We start from the raw sequence: 14178 nt of genomic DNA, 5'->3' as shown, positions 1-14178 counted from the left end.
CTTCCTCTTGCCTCCCTTTCAAATAAACAAAGAGATGTCAACCAGAAAAAGGATGAGGGAGTCATTTCCACCTATTCTGCCCCTCACACACAGTACTAATGGCTAAGCACATTAGTTTGATGGTTCTTTTCAACTGCTGTCTTCTGCAATAATTGGTAACGGCCACAATTTAAATGTGAGCTTCCAGGTTTTAGGAAAAGTGAATAACTCTAATGGTTTACTCTTCCCCAGGCTATGTCTTCCACTCTGTATCAACTCAGGCTGACATCACTGTAGTCCCTTCTCCATCCAAAAGGTGAAGGCTTTCTAGTTACAAATAGACATGACAAACTAACAGGGCTCTGCCAGGATGTCAGGTTCCCCACTTCTGCCTCATGAAGCCTCTGAGATACAGCCATGCAGCTCAGGATTCAATTATAAAAATGCATATAGAAGAGGCCCCAGGATGTCTCACCCACAGGTGACTCATCTCCACATGGACTCATCAGCCAAATGACGTGCAAGATGTACGTAAGTGCTCTCACCAAAGCTATTGATATGACTTTATCAGGCTGCACAGCAGATCCAGGGTGCCTGAGACAAAAGCCTGACTCTTCTGCCAACTCGGGTCAAGATGAGACACAAGCAAAGTTTGGAAAACAACGCACAAGATGAACAGATCTCCTCTTTCACCATTTCATCCTGGAGGACCTGTAGATCTTAGAGGCCAACGTGCACCATCTGCAAGTCTCAGCAGTCCACCAGCTCTCTCATTTGGGTACGCAGATGTGGAGGTACCGTTCTGGGTCCTTTACCTTGCTCATGCACGTGTCCAGTACTCTAATGCTCTGTTCAGCAGCTCAGCGATCAAGTGCTTGAAGCTTTGGCATCATGCTCAGCAGCCACGATGCTCAGCAGTGAAACAACATCACAGTATTCCAACTCCACAGCTCAGGGTCTTCTTGTCAGGCTCATGATAAAATACAAAATAACAACTGTACATTTCCTATGGGATGCATTGTATGGAGAAGAGCAGAAGGAAATGTGAGGGGTCAAAGTAATCCTTTCCATCTCTTTTTTTTTCCCCTCCAACTTCTCCTGTAGATGGTTCTGGTCCCATTGGAAAGTTTTAGTTTGGAAAGAGCTTCCTCATTTCTAGGCAAAAGTGAAGAACCCAAAAAGTTTCTTTGTATTCTGCTGAGACACATCAGCTTGTCCGATTGTTTTCCACTCTTGCTTTGAATGTTGCACAAGCATCGTTTCTGCAGCATCTCCTGGGAGACCTGTTACTGTCTCTGAGTTTCACATCAAGCAGCTTTCCTCTTTCCACGCAGTTTAGAGAGCTGCAGCACCCCAGGCAAGGATTTAACCTAAGGGGCTGAGTTAGAAGGGTCACCCTGTGCAGGCTGTCACCATCAGTAGATCTGGAGCATCATTTTGAGATGCCCTTCACTCTATCTTCAAAGACTAATATACCCATGTCCACATTAGGTGCCACAAGTGCACAAAGTAACAAGTGATGAATCTGTGCCCACTTTCCCATAGCATGAAACAGTGATTTCTAATCTCACCAGTGTTCTTGTGCTACATGGCTATTTCAGAGCTCTTCTGGTAACACACAGGTGCCACCAACTTGCCTGCAGGAAAATCCCAGAAGTCTGCATCTGTGTTACAGAAATACCACATGAAAGAGCTGTGGTACACTTTGCAAGCTCTCTCCCACACACCAAACTTCCTCTCCTCTAGTTCAGCCTCTGCCATGTAAAGATTTTTGCAGCACTGAGTTACAACATTAAGGCAAATTTGGTGCTCTGAATCCAGTTCCGGAATTCTCATCCATACGTAGCACAAATTGCATAATAATAATAATAATAATGGAGCTTTGCTTCAGTGAAAAGCAAAGAGAAGACTTTGTGTAGACTTGCCTTTAACTGGCACTGTTGTCCAAAAAAGAAGACAAAACCACCCTTGCACTGGAAGTCAGGAGGGAAACTAACTGAAGAAGGAGCACATAGGAAACTAATCCCCAGCAAGTACAACACAAGCACTTCCCTGGAGCTTAAAAAAAATACAATATACATTATATATATATAGTGCAGGGGAGTGTTAGGACTGTACCCTTTGGGCAAGAGCCCCAGGCTCCAGAACACCAGAAAGAGGACAATAGAATCCAGCACACTGTATTGAAACAAACAAGCAGAGGCACATGAGCACCAATGCTGGCTGTGCATTTCCTGTGTCCCCAAGGTCAAGGTTTGCATTCTAAGGCTTAACAAGAAACAAGTACTTCTATGCCATTTTGGCACAGTTCTCTTTTTGCTGGCAGGGAATGTCACAGTTAATGTCTTCCGTGGGGATTATGTCACTCCTAACCTGGGGTTTTAATGCTCTGTGAGTTTACTCTTCATATCTAAAGTCAGTTACTGCAGGTTGATAGGCTGTTTATCTTGTATTAACAAGAAAGCCCCACAGAAAGATAGCAAAAAAAAAAAGCAGTCTGTTCAGGGTTCAGAACAGACTGAAGAAAAACACTAGAACAACCGGTTAAGAACAAGGCCTTGGCTTACACTTTAACAAAGGGCTTAAATGTAATTACAATTACTACTATCAATTGCTTGTAAAATCACTCACAGAATTAGTCAGTACACAAGCAGGCAGCAGTTCTACCTGATGCTCTTCTTCCCTCCCCTCCTACCCATTTGTTTCCTCCACCCACCAGGACTTGTGTTCCAGGCTAAGCAACCCATGGCATTCACTGCTTGCTTTCCCAATATCTAGTACCGAGTACTTGGATCAGTTCAGGTTTGAATACACCACCCCAAAATAAATAAAAATAAAAACTATAACCACGGGCCTTGAACACAGCCTTCAAGCCAACGAAGTTAAAAATATGACACTGAATTTCCAGTACAGAACTCGCACAGGTCGTATTTTAATGACGCTGGGGAACATTCTCAGTTGGTAGCGCTTTGTAATGCTCCAGGGCAGACATCAGGGTTAGCTGCTGCCTGCTGAGAACCTGGCTCATTGCGCCGTGCTCAGGGAAGGCAGCCTTTCTATTTAACTGCAAGACATCTATTAAACAGTCTTGATACGTAGTGGTCACAGTGCAACACGGGGCTGGAAACCTGGGTGGCACAGAGCTTTTGAGCGCAGGAAAAGAACGTGGCCTTTAAATTGATTTCCACTTTTCAGTGGCATCAAGGCAAAGATCCACCTCCAGAAAGTGCCAGCTATCTTGCTGTTCAACTTCTAATGATTTATAATTCCCCTAATAGGGGATTTGCATAAAAGCCCAGTTTTAAATGATGCTTTACAAGCATACAGCAGATTTATCTTTTACAAGTACGTCAGCTTGCTTTATTGCACTCGCCTGTGCTTGAAAGCCACAGTGACTGCAAATCAACAATATTAAGCCTCCTTTTCCTTCACAGAAGTGGGATAAACCTTTAGGCAAATTGCTAAGTGCACTGCTAAGCTCCTAAGCTTTCATGGCATTGATTCTCACATTGTAATAGCAATCTCAACCAGGTTTGGGGATTACTGGAAAGTTCTCATGCTACATTATTTTCAGAACTAAACTTTGTTATTAACCAGAATTGCAGTCTTCACCATTACCCAGAATTGTATCTCCTGTTTTTTTCTTGATTTAGGAACACTGGGGAAAAAAATACAGTCAACTCAAGGCTGACGACATAATAGGAATATAGAACATTCCTTCAAAAGCTATAGAAATAAGGTGGCATTCAGGGCTTCTTTGAAAAGCCAGTGTAAATATTTGCTATGTAGGGTTGGCTGGTAAGTGCTTAGAGCCCTAATAGCAATGGTTGAGGTCTACGGGGAATAAGCTCCCCCAATAAGCCCAAAGTACATGGATTCTTGGAACATTTCATTCCTTTGAATATCTGTTATGAAGCACTTGCTAAACTGACAGAAGTGAAAAAGTTAATTATTCTGCTTTCAAATAGCATGAGGTGAACGTTCTTCCAGGCTTTTCTAGGCAAGCAATTTTAATCGCTTGATTTTAGACAGTGCTATCTCCTTGTAAACTCATACCCATCAGAGGAAAATCAGCACTGCTTGCAAGTACTTATTTTAAAAGAGAGTTTAAATCCTCAGCTAAACCAAACAAAAATACCTGTGACACAAGAGGATAACTTCTACCGGCCATAGTGAGGAAAAAAATATCAAGTCCAAGCATTTATATACAGTACCTGAGGATCAGAATCAACAGCAGCGATGTAACTGAGCAGGACAGAGGGAATTTCAGGAAGGAGTGGATACAGGTGGTTTTGGAAGCAACTGCGCAGTTCTGCCCTCCACCAGATAACATCTGGAAGCCACGTATGGGATAGAAATTCAGAAATCCTCTGGTAAAAAATGGATGTTTCCTGGAGATCTTCTCTAGTCTGCAAAGAATCAACAATTAAAATGCATCGATGACGGCAGCAGGAGCCTCCTGTTCTGTGCTGCACCGTGCACCTGCAGCAGCTTTTTGTCTGCAACAATCCCTGCCTCATGCATTTGCCACACAACTGTACTTCAGTGTCTCCAAGCCCTCATTTAACTCGCAGCCTCCCAAACCATCAGAGCCTGCATCTACACCCACAGCTTCTGAACTTGGGCCCCTTACCCACAGAAACGCACTCCCCCCAGAGTCCTGCTGCCACCCTACACAGGCTCCACTTCCAGGTCCAAGGGCAGAACTGAAGTCCCTGATACTGCCTGGGTTTCTGACATGGGTGATGGAGCTTGAGAGCAGGTGTTGTCCACAACAATCAGTCATGCCTGTGTGGAAAGGCTCACCCCACGAGCTGGGGACGCGCTTCCATAAGGGCTAGCCTCAAAGACCCCTCTGCTGAAGGGGACGGGATGATTAGCAGCACTGCCCTTCCATCAGAGTCCTTGATGCACTCAGACTGCTCAGCTATAAAACTCCATCACAGATGACAACTGGAGTGTTAACAGCAATCTTCAGTTGGTAGCAAGACACCGGTACAAAAAAGCAGGCTCGTGACATCTGTCAGCCCACAAATATTGTTCTGAATCACTTTATATACCACATTGAAGAGGGAGAAAGTGTCATAAACAGGACTATAAAGCACTCAAACAAGACATTAATTTGCAAAGGGTTTCATAAGGATAAAATGAAAATATTTATTAATTCCAGGATTTTTAAAGATTGATTCTAACATTAATATTGATACATTAATATTGAAAACTGCACAGCTTTATTACATTTTTCCATCATTTAACCTCCACTCTACACCCTTTGTTCTTTCAAGTTGGTTCTTAATTAGAACAAAATTTGTGACCTCAGTGAGGCCCAATCAGAAATGAACAGAATCAGCAAATATGCAAGGCATCTTCTCTACACCTCATCTCCTACGGCAGCTAGAAATGAGAGCTCAAGCAGTAAAGGTCTCCAAAAAAGCCCCAGATCCAGTAATGGAGATCACGAGCTCTTCCAAAGCACCACGGAACCCTCAAGTGATTAAGTGTGCAGAGAAGCACCGTGTTGCTGTGCGTGGTGCTAGTGTGCCTCATTGGGAACGCCAAGGAGATTCTCAGAAAGCATTCTCTGTACAAACCTAGTTCCCATCACTCTTGCCCGTGAACACAACTCAATGTGCATGCAGAAATCACAAGAGCTGAGTGGATAAGCATTTGTTCCAACAACTCAAGAAGCCAAAACCACGCAGAGATATTCAAATTTGACTCATTTTCATTGGTTCTTTGGGAGGAAGGCTGAAATAAAAACAAGCAAAACAAACAACACCCAGAATGACATACGCTGAATAAAACCTTGCAGAAACACTTGATATAGGAACGGATGCCATTGTAACTGAATAGGCCAAAAGTTGATCTGCTGAAGACAGCTTTTTTTCCTGAGAAATTAGTAGGAAATTCATAACCATATGAAAGATATGCTCAGGATGTCCAGGCTTGGGCATTACCAGCGAGGCAAGCTGCAGAAGAAGAAACCTTGCCCTCTCAATATAAGCTGGTCCTCAGGCTCGTAGACTAGCAATTCAATGTCTGCTGTAAAAATCATATTCATATTACAGCCTGAAGAAAATCTATGGACAACTGCTGTTCTGCTGCTATCAATGAGATACAGATACAGAAAGATGGACATTTCTTTCCTAGCAGCAAGTGGGGAAACATCTGCATCCAGTATGTTGTGTAATTGGTAAACATCCATCTCCAGCACTGAAAATGGACTCTGCATGTTAGAAGCATTAGAATATCAATTTGTCATAATACTGGTAGTTAAAATTGACACTACTTGACGTGTCTTTCTACATAATCTAAAGAACATAACTAAAATTCCCCTGCATACTTTTAGTCAGTAGATGTATCAAGAATGCTTGGGAGTGGTTATTTTTCCTGGCTATTCATATTTTGAAGGTAAGCCCAGTAATTGGTTCTTATTGTGTTCATAGGAGACAACTACAACAAGAAACAGTAAGGGTCACAACAGAAGAATTTTGTTAGCCAATTCAACCATTAACATATTCTACATCAACTCTACAGCACCAGACTGAAGATCTGAGCGTGCAAAGTAAAATCTACCACGTTTCTCTCCAACAACAGCTCACAGGAAGACAGAACGAGTTGCTGTTGTTTTCTGTTTGTCTCTGTTGTGGCTGACGTTTCTGAAAGACTTTTGTTGTTCCTATCAACTTAAATCTCTGTTGGGGAAAGAGCAGCAGCTTTACAAATGCCTCAAGAAAGCAAAACTGACAAAAGCCATTGTTATCACTATGACATCCAGCAGGGCTTCTAACGAGAGAAAACCTCAGTTACACATAGTCTTGCTTGGAGCAACACCATTGGAATGCGTGGCGTGTTCACCTTTCTCCGTACCAGCTGAACTCAGCAGTGCTGTCCATGACTGCAAATAGGGCAGTAAAATAGCATTTACAATTTACACATGGACTGGAAACTCCACATGGCTGATTCTGCCAAGCAGTGCTATAACCCTCCCCAGCTCCAACCAAACGTTCAGAGCAACCTGAGCTTGCAGCTTCAAGCATTCATTCAATTACTTGACACTAGGTATGTATTTTGAGCATACTCAGCGCTCAACAACTCTGATGCTTTGGCCACCTCCTCATCTGCAATTAGAGAGCAACAAGGCCAATGGACAGAAGGCAGGTCAGTCACTGTTCCTCCATTATCTTTGTTTCACAGAAAATTTCTTGAATTCTGTCACCTTAGACTGCAATCAACATCAAGCCCTCGCCCAGCTTAGTAGGGTGCTTTCTCTCATTAGCCCTGCTGCTTCTGCCAACAGATGCCTGAGCATTAATAGAGGAGTTGCTTATTGTTTTGGGGTTGTTTTTTTTCGGTAGTATTTTAATCATGACATTTGTTGCCAACATCAATCATTTACTCGTGTGAACACTGGAGCCTCGGCTGTCATACTGCAGGCTTTATGATACATCATGGGAAATTCAATCTTTACTGCTCATAGGCAGACAGTTGCGAGCAAAGAATGCTTGCCACAGCTAAGCAAAGGAGGCCTAAGCATATTTTTAAAACATGTTTACACCTCTGTTTCCATTTAAGCTTTACGTGATGGTAGGAATAGAAAACCCAGCACTAGTTTCCCAGAGCTACAAGGGTTGCTTTGAGCGAGCTGGGAGATACTTAGCACGCCCCACAAAGCACATGGCCAGCATCTCAGCTAAGTTTATTCAGTAACAGGAACGTTATTCATGCAAGTGACTTGTGGGAGATCACAGGTACGCAAGGATCACTGTTCACTAAATACATCTGGGGACATCTTCCATTGATACGACACGGGTGTAGGTGTCCATACCAGGCAGGATTAGCAAAGCCACAGTAGGTCTCAGGACAGGACCTAACAAGCAGTCATCAAAGAGGAAAACAAAACAGATGCATCAAGATGCTTAGAGAATCAACCTATTTCAGATTAGCTCTGTTAAAAGACAGAATCAACAACTCAGGGCCCAGAGTTGCTACTTCATTGCTCCACTGTTTTCAGGACACAAGCTCGTATCATGCCTTATGTTACATCGTGCCACCTACACATGCTAGATTTTCAGCTTGCGTGCTAGACCTTTCAGCTTGGTGTTCTGTTGTGCAACACAGACTCTACAGTCTAGCAGGACAGAAGGAACAGGATCTCAGGTCCTTTCTCTGGGCCCTGACTCCTGGGATTCAAATAGGAAGGCAATGTTCCCTCTCATAAGTCACACTCTTCACATGGTTAAAAAAATAACAGCGCAAAACGTAACACATGTCAAAGATAGGTCTCCTCTGGATCCAGGCAAATCTCCGCATTGTGAGGCTACCACCAGCAAAAACACATTAACAGTTAATGAGCAGCAGAAACAAAAGTCTTTGCTATAAAGAGCTGGTTTCTCATCTGCACAAAATCAGCACAACCAAGGACAGCTTGAGCTGGCAATTAGCTGCAAGCAGTCCTTCAGTTCCCACAGTACTGGGCTTCATCTAATTTAGAGCAACACTTACACTTTTCTATCCTGGCTCACTGAGATTTGAGCTTAAATTTGCATACCCAAGCCTGGTTCCTAGTGAAAAGTAGTGGTAATAGCCTATGGTAGTTCCATATGACTAGCACAGGTAAATCCTGCTTGCTTTCATCTTAATGCTGTCCTGGGCTGAAGATCCATCTGTTGGCATTAGACAAGCATACAGGGGCAATCCATCCTCTTCCCAGGTCTGCTGTAGCCCTACCACCCGAAATGGAGCTTTGGGTCCACCTTTCATTTTCACAGGAGGCACCTGTAAATCCATTTGAACTCCATTTTTTCAGATGGCTGGATTTAGAGGCTGAAGATAACCCCCTTATCTCGCTCTGTTGCTTTTGAGCAGAGCCACATAATGTATAATAATCCAGGGAGCACTCTCACTTGGTTAGAGGATTAGCTGAAGTTTAGCCAATAGGAAAATCAATAACAACAAATTAAATAGGAATAACATGTAGGCTTTGATAAGTCATAGGTTTTATTTTATCAGCGAGGACTCTCATAACTTGCATACTCTAACTTCCACCAGATTCACAATGTGAAAGGAAGAACCTACATTCCATCCCCAGCGTAGCAAGAACTGAGAACAGTTCCTGCCAACACTGCACATTCACGTCACAGTGGTGACGTGTGCTGCCTTTATTAACAGTAATGAGATAATACAATCTAAATTCAAAAATCAATGCTAAGTGATTACATCATTCTGAGGAGCTAGTGCAGGCTTTAGAATAAGCCTTCATCAATCGTATTAGTGATTACTAGTAGTCAAAACCCTATCAGTCAATCCACGTTGTAGTTAGACTCGAGGTGATTACTCTTTGATGGATTTTCTCACATGTAGAATGCCTCTCACAAAGGACTATCTACTGATATACATATTGGATCCAAAACAAGGGGGATACAAAGGGACTTCTGCCAATCTCAAGATGGCATCTTTTAAACATACCAGTTTAGGGCCAGAGATGAGACTCCAGGAGGATAGATAACTCATTGGCTCATAATGCTGCCCAAAGTAGAGTGAAATATATGAGAAACCTTACTACTGGGTTGAAAAGAGACAGAAAAGATGAATGAGACAGCCTGGGGAGGCAACATAGTGCTGCAAAGCATCCCAAAACCTGGGTAGCAGGGCAAAGAGTGCAAAGAACTGCATGAAAGGTATACATAGACAAGAAAAGCTGCCTAGCAAGAGAAACATAGGCAAAGATCCCTCACCCAGGTCATGTACTAGATGAAGTCTACATTACAGGACTGCAATTCTTCGCCAGGGTTCTGGTGAGTACAGAAAGCACTTAAGCCTTGTCATGGTTTATACCTTCACCATGATCTCTAGATGAATTAACAGCTCTGCTATTTACCGCATACATAAAACAAAGCTATTTACAGGGAGATAAATGCCTTTAGAAGTGTTCTCAACACAGGGTGTGAGTGCATTTTCAAAATGCTGTACAGGTCAGTGGCATCACTCATAATTACACTACCAAGTCCTTTAAACACTGGCCCTTTTTACACAGGAATTTCCATAGCAGTTCTGCTACTGGGAAATGCTTACGTTTGGAAGACTACGTTCTCCACTGTTAGAGATCAGCATATCTTTATTGATTTTCTTGAAGATATGTTGATTTACACATGCCAGGAAACGAGAGAAACCTTGAAATTACACAGATACAGATGAGAATTGGGTCTAAAACACTTCAACTTTTCCTTCATTACAGAAATGCAGACTATTTTTCATTGCTATCCAGCAGCTGTTTGGGAACCTCAGGATATGCTACAACTCTATGAAATCAATTTGTGGCTTTCACCCCAGTTTGTACGAAGCACAAACTCCATCACAACATTTGACCTTACAGTCCCAGCAGAGCAATGTTGAGCCCTGGAGGCTGAGATACCCTTTCATGCTTGGAGAGAGCTGCTGCAAGTCAGAGCTCAGGATTTCTATGTGGGAGTAAAGGGAAGGAAGCTCGCACTTCAGCTGATCATGAGCTAACTATTTTCTGAATGGAAGATTCAGACTCTGGGGCTGTTCAAGTGGCAATTTTCATTAGTATTGAACTAACATTACAGAATGTTAGCAAAGTCTTAATGGAAGCGTGAACATCATTAACAATTAATACTATTTAAGTGGGGTTTAAGTGACTTAAAAGCCTTGTGCATGCTGTCCGCTCAGGGTGAAATTTACCTTGAGCGCATGAATTGGTATGCCAATGTCTTTAAACAGGGGAAAGAATGAGGCCAACAACCAAGGAGGGGGAAGGGAGAGGAAAAGGAAAAAAGATTTTCTTTTCCCCCCTAGAAAAGAGTAACAGCAGATTAATGGGAGAAGTGAGGAAAAGGGGGTTTCTTTGGAAGGGGAAAAGGTGTGATCCAAAGGACAATTATGATGAAACAGACCATCACTTACTTATAGCTCCCTTGACTTTCAGAAAGGGCCCATTCTTAATTAGAAGTGGTGAGAAAAGCAGACGGACAGAGATGACAGTTCTGATGAGGACAATAATTAATCCTCTGCTTTCACTGGTCACTTCTGATTATTTTGATTTTGGCTCACCGCTTTTTTTTTTTTAAAAAAAAACTTAATTTCTTTTTATTTTTACTTTCTGTGCCATGTCCTTCGCAAAATACAGGCATGATCCAGCAGGACTTAGGATTACTTATTTTGAGGCAAGTTAGGACATAAATTCCCCTTTGCTTAGCTGTTTTGCAGCTGTTGGAAAAAGGAAATTTCAAGAACCTATTCACTGGAGGGCAAAGCACGTCCTTAATCGTGCAGAAGCTTCTTTTGTGCACTGTCACTGCGTGGACTCACCAGAGATAGAAGCCATGTCACCGGGGCACGGTAGATGTGAGCTGCTCTCAGCACAGTGCTAGGCATCTGCCCACTGCACTGATCTGTAGGTACCTGGCCACAGCTCAACAGCCAAAGCATCAGCAGCACTTCATCCCTCAGACTGCCCGGCCCAGGCAGTGCATCAACAATTGGCAAATAAGAGCCTTCCTGTTAAAAAAAATAGGAAAATGAATATAATTTGGATTACTGGAACTGTATTCATTATCACAAATGAATTATACTCATTGCCATCACAGGAGGGGCAATTAATATCTAGTGAGCATTTATCAGAGAGGAAGCAGAAGCCATAGAAGGTGGGTCATTATATCTATGCCACCTTCTGGAACACCCCAGATTTTCTTGGAGAGCTGTTACCTGGGTCTTCATTTAGTCTCACACTGTTTGTTAAATGGAAGGGCAGGGTCACAGCTGGATATAGTTCGATCAAATTCATTCTGCATTCTTTAAGATTCAGTGTTAATTTTTTTTAATGAGTGAAACACCTTCAAAGCAATCATGGATAGAAGTGTCAAAATTCTCATTATTTTCTCCTTCATCTAACTTGCCTTGTTCACAGATGATGTTACATTTAGCTGAACTCATTTCTTTTCTCTACTTTAGTATTGATACTTGGTTATTTAGGATGCAAATCCCTCTCCCTTGAGATCTATTCTTGAACAAACAACCCCAAGCTAGAGCTGGGGGATTATAGTTCATGGGATCTCCATTGTTCTTCCAAAGATGCCATAGCTGCTGCTGTAATTGTTAGCTGGTTTGCTATTCCTATCTCTATTCTGCTGCCCTGACATTTCTTCTGTAAATCAGGAAGCTAGTCTCAAAATCAGAAATAGTTTCCAGAATACATAAGAGCATTGCTCCTCAACAGTTATGATCCTTTAATAAGGAGCCTAAGGGCCTCCCCAAGGCACCCTGAGAGCATACATTCTACAGGTATGGGCAGGGATTCATTTACAAAGAGCTGGAGCTGTTCATGGTGTTTCCTAGCTACTTGTTACAGCATCAGATGAAGGCTACGTTCCCACTGCGGGGTGCAACGTGACCGCATTTCCCATGCATGTCAATACGATCAGCCAACAGACTAAACTGCTAATTGAGGTGAGCAAAATTAATCAGAAATGACCTACCACAGTATGAGAGTAGTGAGCACCCTGTTCCGTGAGCCGAGCTGTGGGAGTGCAGCAAGAACACAGTGAGGGCAGAAGGGCGCTGAGGAACAGCTGGGCAGTTGTGTTCTCAGATGCTCCAAGGAGCCCTTAATGAGGATGCCCACCCACGCCCTTACATTGAATTAACCTTAATTTGATTTACTTGAATTCACTTTGGGAGGAAAATAAGCTAAATCCAATTAAAGCTACTTTAATTCTGAATTAGAGTGTTCAAAAGCAGACCTACTGTGTTGCCCAGTTATTTTGCTGCTAAGGTACCCGCCGCAGACACAGTACTGCCTAAAAGCACCAAATGAAAACTGCAATTAGCACTAAAGGAAAAACAGTCATACAAATCTTCTGATGCTGCAGATCTGCACTACTAATGTAGTCCTGGGGAGCTAACGGGGCTTTGGAAACACCGTCACAATTCTCCAAGGAAGAGGCCTGAAATGAAAGTTGGAGACTTTCAGGAAAGCGTGGCCTTCTTCTGCAGCCCGTATCGGAGAAATGATTTTTCCTTCCTCTCTCAACAAGCACATGGGGAGCACCATAAGGGACAGGCAGCAACTCCAGAGCTAAAGATTAAACCAGTATCTACTGATGCTTAAGCAGCAATTTCAGAGTATTCCAAGTCTGTTTGGCCCATCAGCATGGGACTCAGTAAGCTTTCCGACCACAATCAGCTAATTGTAGTTCTCTGCTTATTAAGGCTCCTCCTGAGAGCAAGTGAGGTTTTGAATACTGCTCCTTCCCCTTTCCTCTGTCAGCCTCCTTACTCCAAAGACCTAGGCATAGAAGTTAATTAACTGCAGAAATATTAAGATTAATGAACAAAAAAAAACTGAAAAGGAGCTCATTCTACCTAACTGCAGGCAAGAATTGCTGACGTCACTGGCATTAACTGCTTTCTTAGTATGCCTACCCTCAGCATTGGCCAACTGGCCTAGTCTATCTATAAAGAGAGTCCAATTTCCCTACATACTACACTGGCTTTTGTGACAGTATTAGATTATAAAAAGACAGAAAAAAATCCTGAGCTATTTTTGGTTGCTCTGGCTAGAATTGTGCTGTCAATCACATGCAGGCTTGCAGCTGATTGTACTCAAACACCAGCAATTACCATGGTGTAAATAAGAGGAAATTTCCTGTTTCCAAAGCACTTGCTATTTTATTTTGCAATTACAGTCTACAGCATTGCAGCTTACAACTCTTCAGCTTGATTTTCCAAATGCCCCTTCACACTCAGTTCTGGCCATCCTCCTCCACCATAATACAAGAACAGTGCAAGAAGCAGCACCAGCCACACCGGGCAGCCAAAGAACACCACACTTCAAGTTACTTTATACAAAAATTTAAATAATTTCCCCCCCAAAAACCACGTCAAAAAGAAGCACAAAATGAGTTGCAAGGTCAACTCATGAGTCCCTATACCTTAGGGATAGCTGTATCTCCCAGCCTGCAGCTACAGTGATGCTGAAGTTAAGCACATGGAGGCACATCTCCCAAATAAACTATATCATTAAAAAAACACCTCAAAAGTCATAATTTGAAGGGATCTGCACAGACAATCATCTTAGAAGTGCTACTTGATCTATTTTTTTTATTTTTAATTGGAGCTGTTCATAATCACAGCAAGCTGAAGCTTAGTAGAGGCAAGTTTGTTGGCCAAGATTAATGT

General features: G+C 42.6%; 1 protein-coding gene across 10 annotated transcripts in view; it reads right to left on the bottom strand.

Moving 5' to 3' along the window:
* C13H16orf71 (chromosome 13 C16orf71 homolog) overlaps positions 1-14178 on the bottom strand; it is an 84531-nt gene that overhangs the window by 46223 nt on the left and 24130 nt on the right. For 7 of the 10 annotated variants that reach the window (XM_021411312.1, XM_021411313.1, XM_021411307.1 and 4 more), the window contains 2 exons: positions 11311-11499; positions 4194-4388 (listed from right to left, as the gene is read on the bottom strand). The exons of 1 other annotated variant lie outside the window; for it this stretch is intronic. In XM_021411312.1, the coding sequence (XP_021266987.1) occupies positions 4194-4388; positions 11311-11499 (384 nt within the window). The remainder of the gene's footprint in view (positions 1-4193; positions 4389-11310; positions 11500-14178) is intronic. 2 more of the 10 variants (XM_021411310.1, XM_021411311.1) reach the window with 2 other exon arrangements.

Source organism: Numida meleagris, chromosome 13 (genome assembly GCF_002078875.1).
Source record: "Numida meleagris isolate 19003 breed g44 Domestic line chromosome 13, NumMel1.0, whole genome shotgun sequence".
Taxonomy (NCBI): domain Eukaryota; kingdom Metazoa; phylum Chordata; class Aves; order Galliformes; family Numididae; genus Numida; species Numida meleagris.
The sequence above is the reverse complement of the archived record's forward strand: the minus strand, read 5'-3'. Positions and strand labels throughout refer to the sequence as shown.